At 36.5% G+C, this 19,391-nt stretch overlaps 1 protein-coding gene across 2 annotated transcripts in view; it reads left to right on the forward strand.

Annotated features, from left to right (window-relative positions):
• Positions 1-701: 701 nt before the first annotated feature.
• MTMR6 (myotubularin related protein 6) overlaps positions 702-19,391 on the forward strand; it is a 46,578-nt gene continuing 27,888 nt past the window's right edge. The window contains exons 1-4 of one of the 2 annotated variants that reach the window (XM_020997205.2): positions 702-989; positions 12,840-12,956; positions 16,710-16,872; positions 18,335-18,492. In XM_020997205.2, the coding sequence (XP_020852864.1) occupies positions 966-989; positions 12,840-12,956; positions 16,710-16,872; positions 18,335-18,492 (462 nt within the window). In that variant the 5' untranslated portion in view covers positions 702-965. The remainder of the gene's footprint in view (positions 990-12,839; positions 12,957-16,709; positions 16,873-18,334; positions 18,493-19,391) is intronic. The other variant, XM_020997206.2, reaches the window with a different exon arrangement.

The following is a 19,391-nucleotide window of genomic DNA, read 5'->3' on the forward strand; positions in this document are numbered from 1 at the left end:
TGCTCTGACCAATATGATGGGCCAAAACAATTCCAAAGAACTCATGATGGAAAAAATGCTACCCATTTCCAGAGAGAGAACTGATGATCTGAATGAAAACTTGAGTATGATTTTCTTACTTTACTTTTCTTGGTTTTTTGTGATGATTAATATGGAAATATGTTTTGCATGTTTTCACATGTATTATTGATATCACACTGCTTGCCCTCTCAGTGGGAGGGGGAGAGTTGGAGGGAGGGAGAGAATTTGGAACTAAAAATCAGAAAATAAAAAAGTGTTTAAAAATGAATAATTAAAAAAACAAATTCACAAGAGTTAAAATCAAACTAGAGATGCAGTTTCTAGATATTTCAACTGAAAATATAAATTAAAATATTAAAACAATATTCAAATAAAGATATACATTTTTTAAAAATTCTGATTTACATTTTTAAAGGGTGTTGTAATATATTTTTTCCGCATGATTCCTCAGTTTTTACGGTTTATTTCTTAGCAATAGGCCTGACGGAAAAGGGTTCCAGAATTTAGGGGCGTTCTCATCGATCACGGCATTCAACCCCGCCCCCGCCCCGCCTTCTTTAAAAAAGTCCCGTCAGGTTTCCGGTCAAAAGTAAGTGAGCTTGTCTTGCCTCCGATCAACAGGGGGCGCTGTGAAGAACTCGTGCCAGCGAAGAGAACTCAGCTGGCACCCCTCTCTTCTGTTTGGCTGTCACCTGGAGCTCGTTCTCTCCTCCATGCCTCGGTTTCGGAAAGTGTTTCTAAGAGACGGGCGCCTGCGGCTGCGCGCGGCTGCGCGCGTTCGCTAGCTTGGGGGCCGGCTGGTGGGCGGGGTCGCGCCGTGCCGGGCGGCGTAACTGCGGTCGCTGGGACTTGCACGTCGGTCGCTGCCGCCTTCTCCTTTCTGTCAGGTTCATGGTGCACCCGTGAGGCAGGCTCCGGGGCCTTCCTTCTGAAACGGCCTCAGGATGGAGCATATTCGCACGACCAAGGTAGATCGGGGACGGGACGCGGGAAGCCTCCCCCCTCCCCCTCCCGCCCTTCGGGCTCCGGGAGGAGGAGCTAGGCCGGCGGCCGCCCGGGGTCTCTGGCTTGAAGGGCCAGGGTCGTCCTGACATCCCCTGCTTCTGCGACAGAAGTGTTTTGCCTGCCTTACCATTGGGGTCCGGGGGAACACAGACGGCCTTGGCCAAGGAGGGAGGCTGGAGGCTTCACCCCTCACCCTCCTCTCTTCCGCCCTTGGGACGGGGATAATTTGGGGAGTTTTAGGACTGGGGAAATTCACAGTTGCAGCCCTCGCAGCCTGGGCACCCTTTCCTGTACTGAGAAGGCAGCAGGTCAGGTGCTGGGCAGTCTGGGCACCTGAAGCCGCTAGCCACCTCCTCCTCCCTTGTCAGGAAACATCCAGGGATGCTTAATACGCGGTGTGCATACGTGCGTTATCTCATTTTCTTGTTTTATGCTTGTAAATTGGACAGCGGCGGCGGGGGGTGGGAGTAGGGGGAAATCCACTCTTTTTTTTTTTTAAGGATTGAGCTCAAAAATCATAGAATGTACAATCGGGAAAGATTAATCCACCCATGATTCCTAACATCCTGTGTTTTGCTGAAATCATCAATCCAACCCTGCCCATTTAAAAAATACCATTCATTTTGGGAAGTGATGGTAATAAACAATCGCCTTCATCTTTTCCAAGCAAAACTTTATTTCAAAATCAGTTGGCAAATCTTTTTATTTAAACTATTTCTAGTTTAAAAAAGATTCATGTTTTGTCTTTGTGTATAAAATACAGAATGAAACCAACAATAATAATTAACTCCTTTTTGCATAACTTGTCGCCCGGATTTTGGCTAGAATTACTATTTTTAAATGAAGCATTATCTAGGAGTTTGCAGTTAAGATTTGAAAGTGTTTTGGTGGCTTAGTAAACAACTGAACTATTAAGATATCGAGATAATTTTTATTGCTACGGTAGAATTGGCCCTTAAGAAACTTCCATTCTGTACATAATAATAATAGCATTTGTGTAGTTAAAGTGCTTTATAAATATCTCGCCTAAGCCTCACAAAGCAATGTAGGTACTGTTATCTCCATTTAAAGTTGAGGAAACTGAAGCAGACAAACGTTAAGTGACTTGCTCAGGGTCACAGCTAGTAATCATTTTAATATCTTAGCGCACAACATGTATACATGTGATTTGATACAAAATATATACAGAGTGAATAAAAGGAAATTTCCAGGAGGATAGGGAGAGGAAAAGGGAGTGGGTAGGATTGGAGAAGACCATATGTAGGAAGTGGCACTTCTATCTTAAAGGAAGATATCTAGGGCAGATAGGTGAGAGGGAAGTGCATTCTAGGAACTGGAGTGGGGGCAGTTTTAGGAGATAAAGTTGTGTGTGAGTTAACTGTAAGTAATCTCATTTGATTGTGTGTGATGGGAGTAATGTGCAGTAAGTCTGAAAATGCAGTCTGGACTTTAAATGCTGAACAGAGGCATTTGTATTTTCCCCTAGAGGTGATAGGGAATTTCTGGAACTTTTTTTTTAATTTAAAAAAAAATTTTATTTGGAGTGAGGCAATTGGGGTTAAGTGACTTGGCCAGAGTCACATAGCTAGTAAGTATTATATGTCTGAGGCCTGATTTGAACTCAGGTCCTCCTGACTCCAGGGCTAGGGCTCTATCCACTGGGCCACCTAGCTGACCCCTGGAACTTCTTAAAGAGTGGAGTGAAATAGTCAGATTTACTTTAGGAAAATTCACTTTTGGCATCTGTGAAGGAATATTGTCAAATATACAAAACTTATTTAGAAAAATTCAATTTACCTAAAAATTTTAGTTTTTAAATCTTTTAAAAGTACTACAAGAATATGAATTATTTAAATGCTCTTTCTTTACAACTAGTAGTATTTGTTGTCTCCATTTTATAGGTGAAGAAACTGAAAGAGATTTGTGATCAAGTCCCTAGGATTGAACCTAGTTATTTCTGGATTCTAATCTCATTTCTTGGTCTGTCTCTCAAATTATTTCTTTGATATTTCACAAGGTTTCTAGCCTCCAGTGGATGACTACATCTCAGGTTTCTATCATCAGAGTTTCTTTTGTGTATACGTTGAACTAGATGGCTCCTGATATCCCTTCCAACTCAAATTCTGTGATGTTGTAATCATTTTACCAGTCAAATTTATTTTCCAAGTAAATAAAAATGATTATTAAAAGACTTGATCCAGTAATATATATATATAGGAAATAAATTCTAATGAACCTCAACAATGGATATGGTATATACAAAAATGTAGTTCAACTGTTCAGACCATTCCCTTTCCTCCTAGTGTTGTTGGCTGAGCAGTCAGCATGGTTTTCATTAGTTCTAGCTGGTTTGCTTATTCAGCAACAAAGCTTAATAATTGTTCTAAAAGCTGTTTCTATCTCTCAAAATCTCCTGGCATACCTATTAACTTTTACTGTTAGTTTATTATTTATTGATGGTACTATAAATATATTTAAGCTGAATTATTTTATAAAAGGATTAATCATAAGAGACTTAAAAAATTTACATTTAAGAATAAATATGCTAATTTATTTCAGGTTTGGTTTGTGGTACCTAAGCAAGATCTAGAAATCTATAAATGCCTGATAGGATCTTTGAAAGAGCATTGCTTAACTAGACGTACATGCTTTTCAGAGCCATCTCTTGTTTACTGAATTCTAATTTAGCCCTAATGAGGTAATCCTGCCAAGAAACAATGAAAAATACACAAAGACAATTCTTCATTATGCAGACTCTCTTCTTCCTCTCCAACACAGTGATCATGCTGTACTATTTTCAAGTTAAACTGTGATGTCTATATAGAATTTAATAGAAGAAATAGTGATGGAAGAGAATAAGAGCTTCTCTAAGGTCCCTTCCAGATATAATCATATAATTCTCTGAACCTTGTGAAATATCATTCCCTAAGACTCATTAGGGAATGTTCTCTGTCCCTTTGAAATCTGAACCTTCAAGTAGAGTTACATATTCCAAAAGCAGTGCTCAACAGCTGGTCTGTTAGCATTTTTTTCACCAGTAGAATATTAGACAATTAAATAAGTGAGAATATGAAGCTAAGACATGTAGACCTCAGGAGTAAGGAGATGCTAATATTAGCTGGTAATTCAGAGCATAATTTATTATTTTTGGCATTTCTTGAGGTTTTATTCATTTTAAATTGTAGTTTTTGCCTTATTCTATTTTTTTTAAAAAAATAAACAGCCAACTACTAATAATATTGAAAAGCAAAGCCTAATTAGAGAAGGTAATAAAACAACCTCATTTTTGTGTAGTTTAATTGTAAAGAATAGAGTAGCTATGGACTTTGGATCTGATAAAAATACTCCCTTCTTTTTTCTTTGGAAAATGGGTCTCTTGATTTATTTGGGTCATTATGATAATTTTTCTGTAAGCTCTTTGCAAATTTGAAGTACTAAAGTAACACCACATTTATCTAGAATCTGCAGGAGGGCTTCCACGAAAGTGAATTTTCTATTGAAACTTACTCTTTAAAGGTTAAAACTTTTTAAAAATTTGCTTTTTTTATCCAAGGAAATCTTTTAAAAGTCTATTGAGCACTTAACTTCCTTCTTAAAGAATATACTTTATATAATTTAGGGGATAGGGACTATTATTGTGCTATGCAAGTATTGTGTAATACTGTCTTAAGGGGTTATTGACCTATTATTCCTATACTAAAATAGACCCACACAATAAAAATACCTTTTGAATTACTGTGTCTGTTTTTATAGTTCTGACTCCTCTCTCTTTTAGTCTTCTCTCCTACTTTTAGTTGTGCTTCCTTTTGTCAGCCATTACTTGTTTCCCCCTCCAGCTTTATAATTTTTTGCCTCTTATTTCCTGTACTAATATACTTATATCATAAAATAGAAAATAGAAATTTATAAGATGGAGGTAAAATAAAAATATTTTAAAAATAATTTTTCATTTTAACAGTAAAAAACTTTTATTTTAAAATTACTACTAGTAATATTTTCTTAGTGAGAGCAATATAATTCATTATATACTTCGTTATTTTGGAAAATCTTGGTATAACACTTTGAGATACAGCCTTTTGAAGGTTTAGTTCTAAGTTGTTTATTTTGATACTTGATTTTCTGGCTTTCATGGTTGAAAAAGATACCTGACAAAGATACATAGATAGAAGTGGAAACAGTGGAAATCTTTATCTGTGCTTACTGAATCTTGATACTCATTTTTTCAATCCTGCCCACTACTTAATGGATTTCTGTTGAAATTCTGCTAGTAAATTTTCATCTCCTTGATATTAATCAATTGTTCTTGCAAACAAGTCAGAAGGTGTTACATTTTTATATTTTTGAAGAATGGATTTGAGACCCACTGACACCCTTCATTTGGAAGATTTTTATACAGGTCAGAAAATTCTAAGTTTTTCAGGTGTGAAGATGTGAGAGTTTTTTAGGTGACATAATTTTCAGTAACAAAAGCTTAGTTTTTAAATGTCTTGCTAATTAAGATATCTCAAAGAATAATAAATACTTTAGGGTGGGGTTCATCATTAATGGTAATGGATCTAGGGGGGTGTGTGTGTGTGTGTGTGTGTGTGTATACACACGCACACACACACACACACACACACACACACTTTTTTTGGGGGGTGAGGCAGTGGGGGTTAAGTGACTTGCCCAGGGTCACACACCTAGTAAGTGTCAAGTGTCTGAGGTTTGGATTTGAACTCAGGTACTCCTGACTCCAAGGCCAGAGCTCTATCCACTGTGCCATCTAGCTGTCCCTGATCTAGGTATTCTTCAACTAAGCTTAATAATATGGAATTTTTTGGTTGACTTCTTGTCAGATATGATTAGATTGTCATTATCTTTATATTGTAATTTGACTGATAAAGAGCTTATATTAGGAGTAGAGAAGTGTCAGCTCTGCTATTTTCTTGTTGTTTGTTGTGCTCCTGTTACTACTCTCTTGAATCTAAAGTTTCTTTGCAAGAGGCTTTCTAAACTGCTTGTTCAGTTTGTGAAGATTAGTTTTAGTTAAACCTAGATAACATATATAATTCACCCAACTGGGCACTGTTAAACTGCAATACATCTCAATACACTGAAAACAAACAAATGAGTGAGGTGTCTGTGTCAACCCTGCTTCATTGTGGAATTCAGCACTTGGCTCAGGATACATGACCAGCTAATATACAGACCAAGGCTGCTGTGTATTATGTATTAGTAAAGCCTAATTTATTTTTTAGATACAAGATAAATATGAATAGTTCTAGTAATTTCTTCCTGCACCCTGGTGATAGTTTTACTTAGTCATTCTGGTACACATAGCCCATTTTAGAGATCACTATAGTAGGTAAAAAAAAAAGCATTACCATAAAAAAGCATTAAGAGCTCTTTGCTGAGGGCACTGAATCGTAGATGAGAGGCTTCATTCCCATCACAGCTGTTAACTGATAGCATGAATTTGATACATTTTTGCTGAGGTGTTATTGTCATATTGTCATATCGGATGTTGCTTTATATTTCTCAGTGCCTGACTCATTCCCTAGTGCTAAGTTAAACAGATAGAGAACATAGTATTGTCGTTTGTCCTTTGTTCTTGAAGAGGACCGTGACATCTAGGAGGTGATACCATGACATGCAAATGAGTTGGATTTAAGTGAGGGAGGGTTATGCAGAGTAACCAGCCTCACTTTCTCCTCCAGAGCTGTCTGGGTGCAGTGGCAAGATACAGATCAGGACGATGGAAGATGGCACGGGATGCAGTAGGAGACCTTGGCCTTTTTAAGCTAAGGTTTTTAATAGGTCTCAGTTTGACCGCACCTGCCTCTTCAGTAATTAAGACTAATAGAGAGAGCACTGGACCTACAATGAAGAGATCTGAGTTTTAGTTCTGGTTCTTCTTTTAGTAGCTTTGTGAATTTGGAGCAAGTTAACTTCTCTAAGTCCCAGTTTCTTAATCTGTGAAGTGGAAATAATACCACTTACTTTACCTTCCTTTCAGGGTTGCCGTAAAGATCAAATGAGAAAATACGTGTTAAAAGTGTTTTGTGCCATGTAAAAGTACTGTACAAATACTTTTAAATGGTTTTTTTTTTGGGGGGGGTGAGGCAATTGGGGTTAAGTGACTTGCCCAGAGTCACACAGCTATTAAGTGTTATGTGTCTGAGGCTGAATTTGAACTCAGGTCCTCCTGACTCCAAGGCTGGTGCTCTATCTACTGCGCCACCTACCTGCCCCTCTTTGAGCCAATTCTGATGAGAATAGGGTTTACTTTTTCCCCCTTCCACCTCCTCATATTCCCCTCCAATGTAAAAGGTTTTTCTTGCCTCTTTTATGTGAGATAATTTACCCCATTCTACCCCTCCCTTTCCCTTTCTCCCAGTACATTCCTCTTTCTCACCTCTTAATTTTATTTTTTTAGATATCATCCCTTCATATTCAGTTCACACCTATGCCCTCTGACTATATATTCTCCTAACTGCCCTAATAATGAGAAAATTTTTATGAGTTACAAGTATCATCTTCCCATGTAGGAATGTAAACAGTTTAACCTAATTAAGTCCCTTATGATTTACCTTTCATGTTTGCCTTCTATGCTTTTCTTGAGTCTTGTATTTGAAAATCAGATTTTCTATTTAGCTCTGGTCTTTTCATCAAGAATGCTTGAAAGTCCTCTGTCTCATTGAACGTCTATTCCCCCCCACCCTGCCAAAAGATTACACTCAGTTTTGCTGGGTAGGTGATTCTTGATTGTAATCCTAGCTCTTTTGCCCTCTGGAATATCATATTCCACGTCCTCCAGTCCTTTAATATAGAAGCTACTAAATCTCAAGTTTCTGACTGTGGCTCCACAATACTTGAATTGTTTCTTTCTGAATGCTTGCAATATTCTCTCCTTGACTTGGGAGGTCTGGAATTTGGCTATAATATTCCTAGGAGTTTTTGTTTTGGGATCTCTTTCCGGAGGTGAAGGTGGATTCTTTCAATTTCTGTTTTACCCTCTGGTTCTAGAATATTAGAGCAATTTTCCTTGGTAATTCCTTGAAACATCATGTCTAGGTTCTTATTTTGATCATGGCTTACAGGTAGTCCACTGATTTTTACATGGCCTATCCTGGATCTGTTTTCCAAGTCAGTTATTTTTCCAATGAGCAATTTCACAATGTCATCAATTTTTTTTCCATTCTTTTGGTTTTGTTTTATTGTTTGTTGATTTCTCATAAAGTTATTAGTTTCTATTTGCTCACTAGTGATTTTTAAGGAATTATTTTTTTCTTTTTTTAAAAATTTTTTATATAAATTTATTAATTTTTAGTTTTCAACATTCACTTCCACAAGTTTTTGAGTTCCAAATTTTCACCCCATGTCACCCCTCCCCCACCTCAAGATGGCATGCATTCTGAATATCCTTTCCCCTAGTCTGTCCTCTCTTCTATCTCTTCCCCCCCCCCCCGCTTCTCTTATGCCCTTCCCCTTCTATTTTCCTGTAGGGCAGGATAGACTTCTATACCCCATTTCCTGTATTTCTTATTTCCCAGTAGCATGTGAAAACATTTTTTTTAAACATATGTTTTTAAAACTTTAGGTTTCAGATTTTCTCTCTTCCTCCTTCCCCACCCACCCTCATTGAAAAGGCAAGCAACTACATATAGATTGTACATGTGCAGTTATGCAAAACGCTTCCATAGTAGACATGTTGTGAAAAACTAACTCTCTTTCCCTTAATCCTATCCTGCCCTCCCATTTATTCTATTCTTTCTTTTGACCCTGTCCCTCCTCAGAAGTATTTACTTCTGATTGTACCCTTTCCCAGTCTGCTTTCCTCTCTATCTTCCCCCTGCTGTCTTGTCCCCTTCTCCCCCTATTTTCCTGTAGGGTAAGACAGATTTCCATACCCAATTGAATGTGTATTTTATTCCCTCCTCAAGCCAAATCCTATGAGAATAAGATTCACTCATTCCCTCTTACCTTCCTCTGTTTCCCCTCCACTGTAAGAGCCTTTTCTTTTTCTGGTTTTTTTTTTTGTGAGATAATTTACCCCATTCTACCTCTCCCTTTCTTCTTCTCTGGGTATAATTCTCCCTCATCCCTTAATTTTATTCTCCAGATAAGACCCCTTAATCTTCAACTCACCCTGTGCCCTCTATCTATCTATCTATCTATCTATCTATCTATCTATCTATCTATCTATCTATCTGTCTGTCTGTCTGTCTGTCTGTCTGTCTATCTATCTATACATATAATTTTTTCCTCCAACTACGCTAATACTGACAGAGGTCTCATGAGTTATAAATATTATCTTTCCATGCAGGAATGTAAATAGTTCAATCTTAATAAGTCTTTTATGATTTCTCTTTCCTGTTTACCTTTTCATGTTCAACTTGAGTCCTGTATTTGAAAGTCAGATTTTCTATTCAGCTCTGGTCTTTTCATCAGGAATGCTTGAAAGTCCTCTATTTCACTGAATAACCATTTTTTCCCCTGAAGGATTATACTCAGTTTTGCTGGGTAGGGGATTCTTGGTTGTAATTCTATCTCCTTTGCCCTCTGGAATATTATACTCCATGCCCTGTGGTCCTTTACTGTAGAAGCTGCTAAATCTTGTGTTATCCTGATTGTGTTTCCACAGTACTTGAATTGTTTCCTTCTGGCAGCTTGTAATATTTTCTCCTTGATCTGGGAACTCTGGAATTTGGCTATAATATTCCTAGGAGTTTTCCTTTGGGGATCTCTTTCAGGAGGAGATTGGTGGATTCTTTCCATTTCTGTTTTGCCCTATGGTTCTAATATATCAGGGCAGTTTTCCTTGATAATTTCTTGAAAGATGATGTCTAGGCTCTTTTTTTGATCATGGCTTTCAGGTAGTCCCATAATTTCTAAATTCTCTCTCCTGGGTCTATTTTCCAGGTCACTTGTTTTTCCAGTGAGATATTTCACATTGTTTTCTAATTTTTCATTCTTTTGGATTTGTTCTACTGTGTCATGATTTCTCATAAAGTCACTATCTTCCAATTGCTGTATTCTAATTTTTAAGGAAGTATTTTCTTCAGTAAGTTTTTGGACTTCCTTTTCCATTTGGCCAATTTTTCTTTTTAGGGCATTTTTCTCCTCATTGGCTTTTTGGATCTCTTTTGCCATTTGGGTTAGGCTATTTTTTAAGGTGTTATTTTCTTCAGTATTTTTTTGTGTCTCCTTTAACAAGCTGTTACCTCTTTTTTCATGATTTTCTTGCATCACTCTCATTTCTCTTCTCAGTTTTTCTTCTACCTCCCTTGCTTGATTTTCAAAGCCTTTTTGAGCTCTTCCATGGTCTGAGACCAATTCATATTTTTCTTGGTGACTTTGGATGTAGGAGCTTTGACTTTGTTATTTTCTTCTGAACGTGTGTTTTGATCTTCCTTGTCACCATGGTAACTTTCTATGGTCAGAATTTTTTTCTGTTTCTTCATTTTCCCAGTATTTCTTGACTTTTAGCTCTATGTTAAAGTGGGGCTCTGCTTCCAGGAGATAGATAGATAGATAGAGTCTCAAGCTTCAGGAGTTTTATGTAGCTGTTTTCAGAGATATTTCTAGGGACCTGTAAGTTTCCTAGGTGGTATGAGCTAAGGAGAGGTGTGTTTACTACTCTTCTGGCCTGTGCTCTGTCTTTGAGTGACCATAAATACTCTTTTCCGTCCCAGAACTATGATGAGGGTCCCTGGTTCACTGCCACAGGCTCTGGTGTGCTAGTGCTCCTCAGCTCCCTGGGACTGACACCCAGGACTGTGATCCAGATCTGAGTAAGGGCAAAGCAACAGAGTCCTACCAGCAAAGAGACCCCTGTAATGTCCTGATCAATTGTTGAATCCCCTTACCATCTGTGGGCCGAGAGTTCTGGAAGCAGATGCTGCTGCTACTGATTTGTGGCTCCCAAGGTCTTTTGCTCCTGGTTTGCTGGAGCCTGGTAGGGCCTGTGCTGGACTGTTCTCAGATCTCACCCAAGTACAACAGACCTTTCCTGCCAATTTTCTAAATTGTCTTTGGAAAGTTATTTCACCCCACCGTTTTGTAGGTTCTGCCACTTCAGAAATTGTTTTATGCATTATTTAAAGGTGTTTGGAGGGGCTAAAGGGAGAGCTCGAGCGAGTCACTGCCTTTTCTCTGCCATCTTGGCTCCGCCTAATCTGGGTGGCTTTTTGACCTGAATTGGTAGTGCACTCATGCCTTTGGAGAGTCATTATGGTGCAGTGGGTAGAGTACATACAGAAGCTGGAGTGAGGAAGACCAGGGTTTTAATCCTGCATTGATGCCTACTTTTGTGGACTTGGGCAAGTCAGTTAACCCTTCTCTGCCTCAGCTTCCTCTTCTGTAAAATGGGAATGACAACTTTAATACTGAGGTCTTAGGATTATTAAGATCAAAATTAGGTAATATATTTAAAGGGATTTGCAAACCCTGAGGTGCTGTTCAAATTTAGATTATTCTTATTATTTGTTCAGGTTATTTCCTGTGGCTGGCATGACCTTCCTCTTATTCTTTATTTGAATTTCTATCATCTCAACTCAAATGTCATTTCTTTGAGGAAGCTTTCCTCTGTTCTCCCGATTGGTAAAGACTTTACCTCTCAGATTACACAATGCACTTTTTTTTGAAACTCTGTAATATGTTTATCATGTAACATTGTGTATTAAAGCTATCTCTATTGATGTATTATTAAGTTTCTACTGCAGATCCCATGAGGTAGGGATTAGGTGTTATCTAAACTGTATATCTCTCCCAGTACCTCACAGCAGGAATCATTTAATGTTTATGTGTTTGTATTATACCTTACCTTTCTCTTTACTTTTATTATTAAACCTCTAGAAAGAGTGTTCTGCACTTGGTGCTTCTACTTCTTCATTAACTGTTCACCCTAATTGCCTATTTCTGTTGAGGGCAGGCACAATTAGCTTCTGAGTTACCTGGGTTCAAAGGCTTGGAGTCATCTTTGACTCCTCCCTCATCTTTTTCCACAAATTCAGTTACTTGCCAGATTTTGTTGATTCTACTTGTACAGAATCCATCTTGCTCTCTCCTATCCACTTGTACTGCCACCATTATAATTCAAGCCTTCATCTTCTCTTGCAGGGGATAGTCTCCTAAAAAGTTTCCCTGGCTCCATCCTCTCCTGTTTTTGGTTACACAGTTGCCAAAATAATCTTTCTAGTGTGTAAGACATATCATTTTCTTGCTCAAAAAATCTTTATTAGTTCTTTATAAATTGATTATAGGGCAAATTCCAAACTACTTAGCCAAGCACTTAAGGACCTTAACATTCTAGTTTTAAACCTTCCTTCCCAGCTTTATTTTAATCACTTTACATGTCAACCAAACTGCACTAATTATTCTTGCCTCAGCTTGTATTTTGCATCCTGCATGCCTGTGACCCACACACTCTACTCTAATTCACTTGTTGAAATCTTTCTCTTTCTTTGGGGCCCAGGTCAGCTCCTTCCTACTGAGTAAAGCCTTCCTGATCAACTGAGCTTAAACTGTTTTTTCCCTAAGTTTTCTTTCTTTCTATAGTGTGTCCCCAAGATCTTAGTGCAATTTTAAGTGTTAATAACCTAATGCTTTAAGACTTTGGAGACGCTTTGTATTTTATCAAACTTTTGTGTGTACATATTATATTTTCCCTATGAAGAGAGGACTCTTGTCATTTTTGTATTTTCTGAGCCTTGTGCTATGCTGTGCTTATAATGAACACTTGACTGAAATGAATAAATGTTTGTTTTATTGAATAATAGAAAGTGTTTGTACAGTTTTTGAAATTAAAATTATATGCTGTTTCCTTTTAGGTTGAACAGGTGAAGTTACTTGACCGATTCAGCACAAGCAACAAGTCATTAACAGGAACACTCTACCTTACAGCAACACATCTATTGTTTATAGATGCTCTTCAGAAAGAAACTTGGGTAAGGATTCTAGTTGTACTCTTTAGATGCATAATAACAACCATCATGCCCTAACATTGTTTTGTTCTTTAATTGTATCTTTGAAAATTTTAATGATTGACATTTTCCTTTAAAAAAACACCTTTTTATAATAAAGAGTATACTAATGGCACATGGACTTCTAGCTTATTTCCTGATAAACATGGCGCTTCTTGCAGCAGGAAATTTTGTATCATGACTGTGGAAGCAATCTTTTGAAAAACTGTTCTTCTCTATCACATATATAGAGCTAGAAGGGATTTTAATGATCATCCAGTCTAGCCCTTTTATTTTACAGATGAGCAAAGAGAACAACAGAGGTAAAATAACAGTCCATTAGATTAAGAACTCCTTTAGGGAAGGGACTTGCTTTTGCCTCTTTATTGTATCTCCAGTGCTTAGCCCAGTGCCTGGAACATAGTAGGTGCTTAATAAATGTTTATTGAATTAAATTTATTGATTGAAAAATTACTTTTTTAAGATGAATTTTATAAAGGTACTTTTTAATAAAATGGTATTTTAAAATGAACTGTATGAGAAAAGTGCATGCTTAAAAGTACACATGCTATAATATTTCATTTATAAAATTTTTCAACAATATGAGAAAAGATCGAATGTTTAAGGTCTTTAAGATGTATTATAAAAATTACTGCTAAACAGTTCCATAAGCTGAATTGACATTAATTCATTTCACCATCTTCTGTAATGTTTTATAAATGAATTTATAATTGATGGCTGAGGTAATTTATGGCTTAAATGATTTAAACTCCTTTGGAACATCTTGATAATCAGTCTTTGTCTTGACTTATACCCATTTCCCATTTCTAATACTATTTTTTCCCCAATGATATGTAAAGACAATTTTTAGTATTCATTTTTACAAAATTTTGTGCTCCAAATTTTTCTCCCTTTCTCCTTCCCTCCCTTCCCTTCTTCCTAAAACAGTGAGCAATTTAATATAGGTTATATATCTACAATCATATAAAACATATTTCCATGTTAGTCATAGTTGTGAAAGAAAAAACAGACCAAAAGGAAAAAAAAACATGAAAAAAAAATAAAGTGAAAATAGTATGCTTTGATCTGTATTCAGAGTCCATCAGTTCTTTCTCTGGATATGAATAGCATTTTCCATCATGAGACCTTTGTAATTGAATGACTTTTTTTTTTCTCCTAGTAAGTAGCAGATGCAGGAATCTGAACCCACATCTACTGACTTAAAATCTAGTGATCTTAGGCTCTCCTTAGAATCAGAATTTCTGATTCTGTATGTAGTTCCTTTACTATGTTTTTCTTATGAAGCTTATTATCAATGCAGAAGCTTATCTACAAGGAGAAGTTGGTGATCACAATGTAAAACATAATTAAGAACTAGAACATGTTTCTTAAACAACATCAGTGTGAAAGCCAGAGTGGTTGCCATGTGATATGGCAGGAAGAAAGCTGGGCTTGGAGTTATTGCTAGCTAATTTTTGGGGGGGTGGGGGAAGGGGGGCAGCTAGGTGTGCTGTAGATAGTGCACCAGAACTGGAATCAGGAAGATCAGTTTAAATCTGGCCTCAGACACTTCTGGCTGTGTGACCCTGCCAAGTCACTTAACCTCTGGCTGCCTAATTTTCTTCATCTGTAAAATGGGGATAATAATAGCACCTTCTTCCCAGTCTTGTCATGAGGATCAAATGTGGCTCTAAATCTGTAATCTTTTGTAATTCTAAATGAAGGGCTAGATTAATTTTAAAATTAAAAAAAAATACAAAAACCTTTTATTTGTATGATCACTACCATTTTGATCATATTACATTGAGGTGAACATTTTCTGTCATTTTGTTGTAATTTTAGTAGGCATTATGCAAATAAAAGAAAATGAGAATTGATAAACAGAGGGAAACTTAACATTGTAACCTAGGAATCAGGTTCTAATCTCAGCTCTGATACCAGTTTGGTGTCTGACATTGGACATATGAAAATCTCCATGAGCTTTAGTTTCTTTGGTGCTGACGGCTTTACAGGGTTAGTGTGAGAGCCAAATGAGATAATTTGTGGGAAAGTATTTTATGAAATATAAACTACTCTACAGATGGAAGGTACTATTAGAAAGTAATATCAATAGCAATTGAGAATAACAGTCGTCATAGAATTACCTTTAAAGAGTGACGGTCCCATATATAAATATACATTAATAAACTTAGTCTTCTGAAATTACTATTAAAATGAGCTTTTCTCTTGTGTGTTTATATTTAATTTATACTTGTTAACAGCATTCATTTATGTAACAGACATTTAAGGACTCACTGTGTGCAGGGCACTGTGCTAGTCTCTGGAGGAGATGCAAAGGTTAGATAAAACAAGGCCCCTTGTGTCCTCATTTCTAAAATATGTAGAGAACTAAGTCAAATTTATAAGAACACAAGTCATTCCTCAATTGATAAATGGTCAAAACATATGAATAGGCAGTTTTCAGATGAAGAGATTAAAGCTATCTATAGTCATATGAAAAAATTCTCTAAATCAGTATTGATTAGAGAAATGCAAATTACAACATCATACCTATCAGATTGACCAACCTGGCAAAACAGGAAAATGATAAATGTTGGAGAAGATGTGGGAAGATTGGAACACTAATACATTGTTGGTGGAGTTGTGAATTGATCTAACCATTATGGAGAGCAATTTGGAACCATGCCCAAAGGGCTATAAAAATGTGCATACCGTTTGACCCAGCGATAGCACTTCTAGGACTGTATCCCAAAGAGATCAAAAAAATGGGAAAAGGACCCACATGTACAAAAATGTTTATAGCAGCTCTTTTTGTGGTGGCAAAGAATTGGAAATTGAGGGGATGCCAATCAATTGGGGAATGGCTGAACAAGTTGTGGTATATGAATGCAATGGAATACTATTGTGCTATAACACGTGATGAACAGGCTGACTTCAGAAAAACCTGGAAAAACTTGTATGGACGAATGCTGGGTGAAGCGAGCAGAACCAGGAGAACATTGTACTCAGTAACAGCCACTTTGTGAGATGACTAACTTTGATAGATTTACCTCTTTTCAGCAATGCAAGGATCTAAGATTTCTCCAAAAGTCTCATGATAGAAAATGCTATCCACATCCAAAGAAAGAACTATGGAGTTTGAATGCAGATCGAAGCATACTCTTTGCTTTTTTTAAAAAAATTCTGTTTTGTTTGGTTTCTTCTTTCTTGTGGTTCCTTCGATTGGTTCTAGTTCTTTACAACATGACTAATGTGAAAATATGTTTAATAGCAATGTATATGTAGAGCTTATATCAGATTGACACCATCTTGGAGAGGGAGGGGAGGAAAATTTAAAACTCAAAATCTTATGGAAGTGAATGCTGAAAACGAAAAATAAATTAATAAAAATAAATAAATAAAAACAAGACCCTTGCCCTCATAGAGTTTACTGTATAGGAGGGGATAATATATAAACACTGACAACTGAAATGCTAATTGTATTAGAGAATTACAAAACAAAGTTCTATGTGAGGACTAACCATCTTCTGATGGTTATTGACTTTTAACAGGCATTTGAGTGATTAAAATATTACTGAGTGTTTTTTTTTTGCTTTTGAATTCTGGTATATCATATGATATATTTACCCTTTTATTTTAAGATAACATTTTTGTCAATATTAATTTATGCATGACTATAAAGATAAATTGCTTGGACCTTTTCACACTGGTGATCTAAATGTTTCTTGTATGCGATAGATTCTGCATCATCACATTGCTGCAGTAGAGAAACTTGCTTTGACCACTTCTGGATGTCCCCTTGTGATTCAGTGTAAGAACTTCAGGATAGTACATTTCATTGTTCCACGAGAAAGAGATTGCCATGATATTTATAACTCTTTGCTACAACTCTCAAGACAAGGTAGGATTCTTACTTAGATCCAAGACATCACTGAGTCACTTTTGGAGTAGGGTATTTAATATCTCGATATTTATAATTAATTTAGCTATGAGTAACTTCAAGTGCAGGTTCGTGAATATTCTTTCTTAGAAAATCATTATAACGTAGGGACAGTCAGATAAGTACTAATCCAAATTGTTAGAATACAGCCCAGAGAAATAGTTAAAATAACTAAGATATAGAGAAATAACACTTTTTGCAGATTCAGTTGAATGCTTTGGGAGAATATGGGGATCTAGTAGAGCAATAACAAATTTTAAATGGGCATTATATGACTAGGGTGAATAGCATCATGTTTGGTGTTAGACATGAAACTAAAGGCAAGATAGGTTAGTTGGCATGCTTTGTGGACAGCCTGATAGCAAAGGAAATGCATGGGCTGTTCTGGTTGTGTATATATGTATGGGGGGAGAGAGGAGGAGTGGCTCTTTGAAATGTAATAAACATCGAGGAAAGGGAGAATCTTACTATAATGATAATGTGCTTAACAGAGAAAGACTTCTCATAGTCTCTACAGAACACAGGGAGTTATCTTTAATCACTGTATTTTAGCTTTGGGAATCTGAATGATTTTCTCTTCTAATTGTATCTGGGAGTTTCATCATGTTTATATTCCCCAGAGCCAGAATTGAATACTTGGTACTTTTTTTCTTTTTAAACTGATCAGATTTAGCTTTTTAGGATGTGCTGGGAACAGTTTTATATGCCTCTGTTCTTCTCTGATTCTGTTTCCTTCCTTTCCCTCTCCCCTACAAGTCATGGGACCCATGGCACTGCCTCACTTATTTCACATTAAGTCTGGTTCTGTTAGCACTGAGTGGTTGTTGACTGGGTAGGTAGGCTCTTTTGAGCTTCCTGCAACTTTTGCTGTTCTTAGTTTGTGAGCTCCTGAATCATCACTGCGTCTTTCTCCTTTTTTCCCCACTTCCTTTAGAGTATATACATTCTTGACCACCTGCTAGTCTCAGCCTTTTTTTTTTTTGGTTACAGTACTACTGGCCCTGATGCATGAATACATTTTACCTCATTTGGGAGAGATGGTGGATGGGCAGCCAGTGTTCTTAGTTACTTAAAATATTTTTTAATTCCAAAATGTTTTGGTAGAGAAATTGAACCTATGGTATACTATATTAATTCCTCTATCTAAAGTTTATAAGTTTGCTAAATTTTATCCTGGATTGTTACCTGATATTTTAAGATGATTTATATGTTGCCATATATATCTTTAGTCAACTATATGAATATAGTTGGACCAAAAAACTTAAGAATAAGATTGTGTTTAAATGTTTTCAGGCAATGGACATCTCTTCGGAGATTTTTTTATTATGGGAACCCCCTCAAAACCATCTTGCTCATTTTAAAATTTAATCATTTTTTCTGAGGATTGTTCTAGTAAACATTTATATATTATTTTTTAATATAGCAAAATATGAAGACCTCTATGCATTTTCTTATAATCCCAAACAAAATGAGTCTGAACGCGTGCAGGGTTGGCAACTCATTGACTTGGCTGAGGAATATAGAAGAATGGGAGTTCCCAATTTAAACTGGCAGTTATCTGATGCAAATCGAGATTACAAGGTAAATCTGAGTTTGGCACTCTCCCTGAGAGAGTCCAAAGTCACTTGTGTTTGGGAGAGGAGGGCAGAGATTAGAGAGGGAGAGGGGAAAGAATCAGAGAATGATATGTTTTAAGTTTATGTTTTAAGTATAGCCATCCACTATGTAAAATTGTTTCAACCAGTCACATTTTGTAATACATTATTTAATGTATTGTAACCAAAACCACATTGTAAAGTCAAGAAGCCTCGCTTTAAGGTTGTCTAGCTGGTTACCCATTTATGATCTAATATTATCATTGTGGAACTAACTGCCCCCTATAACACTTCACCTAACATCTTTTGTTTTTAAAATTAAAATATTGTACATTCCCATGGTGCCTCCCCCCAAAAAAATTAATTTTATCAGTTAGTAACAGAAAAGGAGAAAAGTAATAATTTTGACAGTATGGTAATGAGATGGATCATTTTATTTGTTTAGAGTGTTGTTATCTCTTCATATTGATTTTATTTACGTTGTTGTAGTTATGTGTATTGAGATTTTTGGGCTCTTTTCGTCTCGTCAGTTCATAGAAAACTTCCACATCTCTCTGTGTTCTTCATATTTGTCATTTGTTCAATCTTCTCTTAATTGTGGGGCAAATATTTTGTTTGGGCATACATAATGCTGGTAACATTTTTGTTTGGTTGGGTCTTTTCTTGCTATGGTTAACCTTCTTGGTATATAGTTCAATAGTAAAATCTCTGGGATAAGGGGAATAGACAATTTAGTAATTTCTTACATAATCCCGAATTGTTTTTCAGGAAAGTTGAACCAATTTATACCTCTACTGGCAGTAAATTAGCAGACCTATCTTTCCATAGCTTCCCCAAAAGTTTTTTCTTATTTTTTAGGAACTTTGCTAGTTTGATAAATATGAA

Source organism: Phascolarctos cinereus, unplaced genomic scaffold, assembly GCF_003287225.1.
Source record: "Phascolarctos cinereus isolate Bilbo 61053 unplaced genomic scaffold, phaCin_HiC Scaffold_726;HRSCAF=1367, whole genome shotgun sequence".
Taxonomy (NCBI): Eukaryota; Metazoa; Chordata; class Mammalia; order Diprotodontia; family Phascolarctidae; genus Phascolarctos; species Phascolarctos cinereus.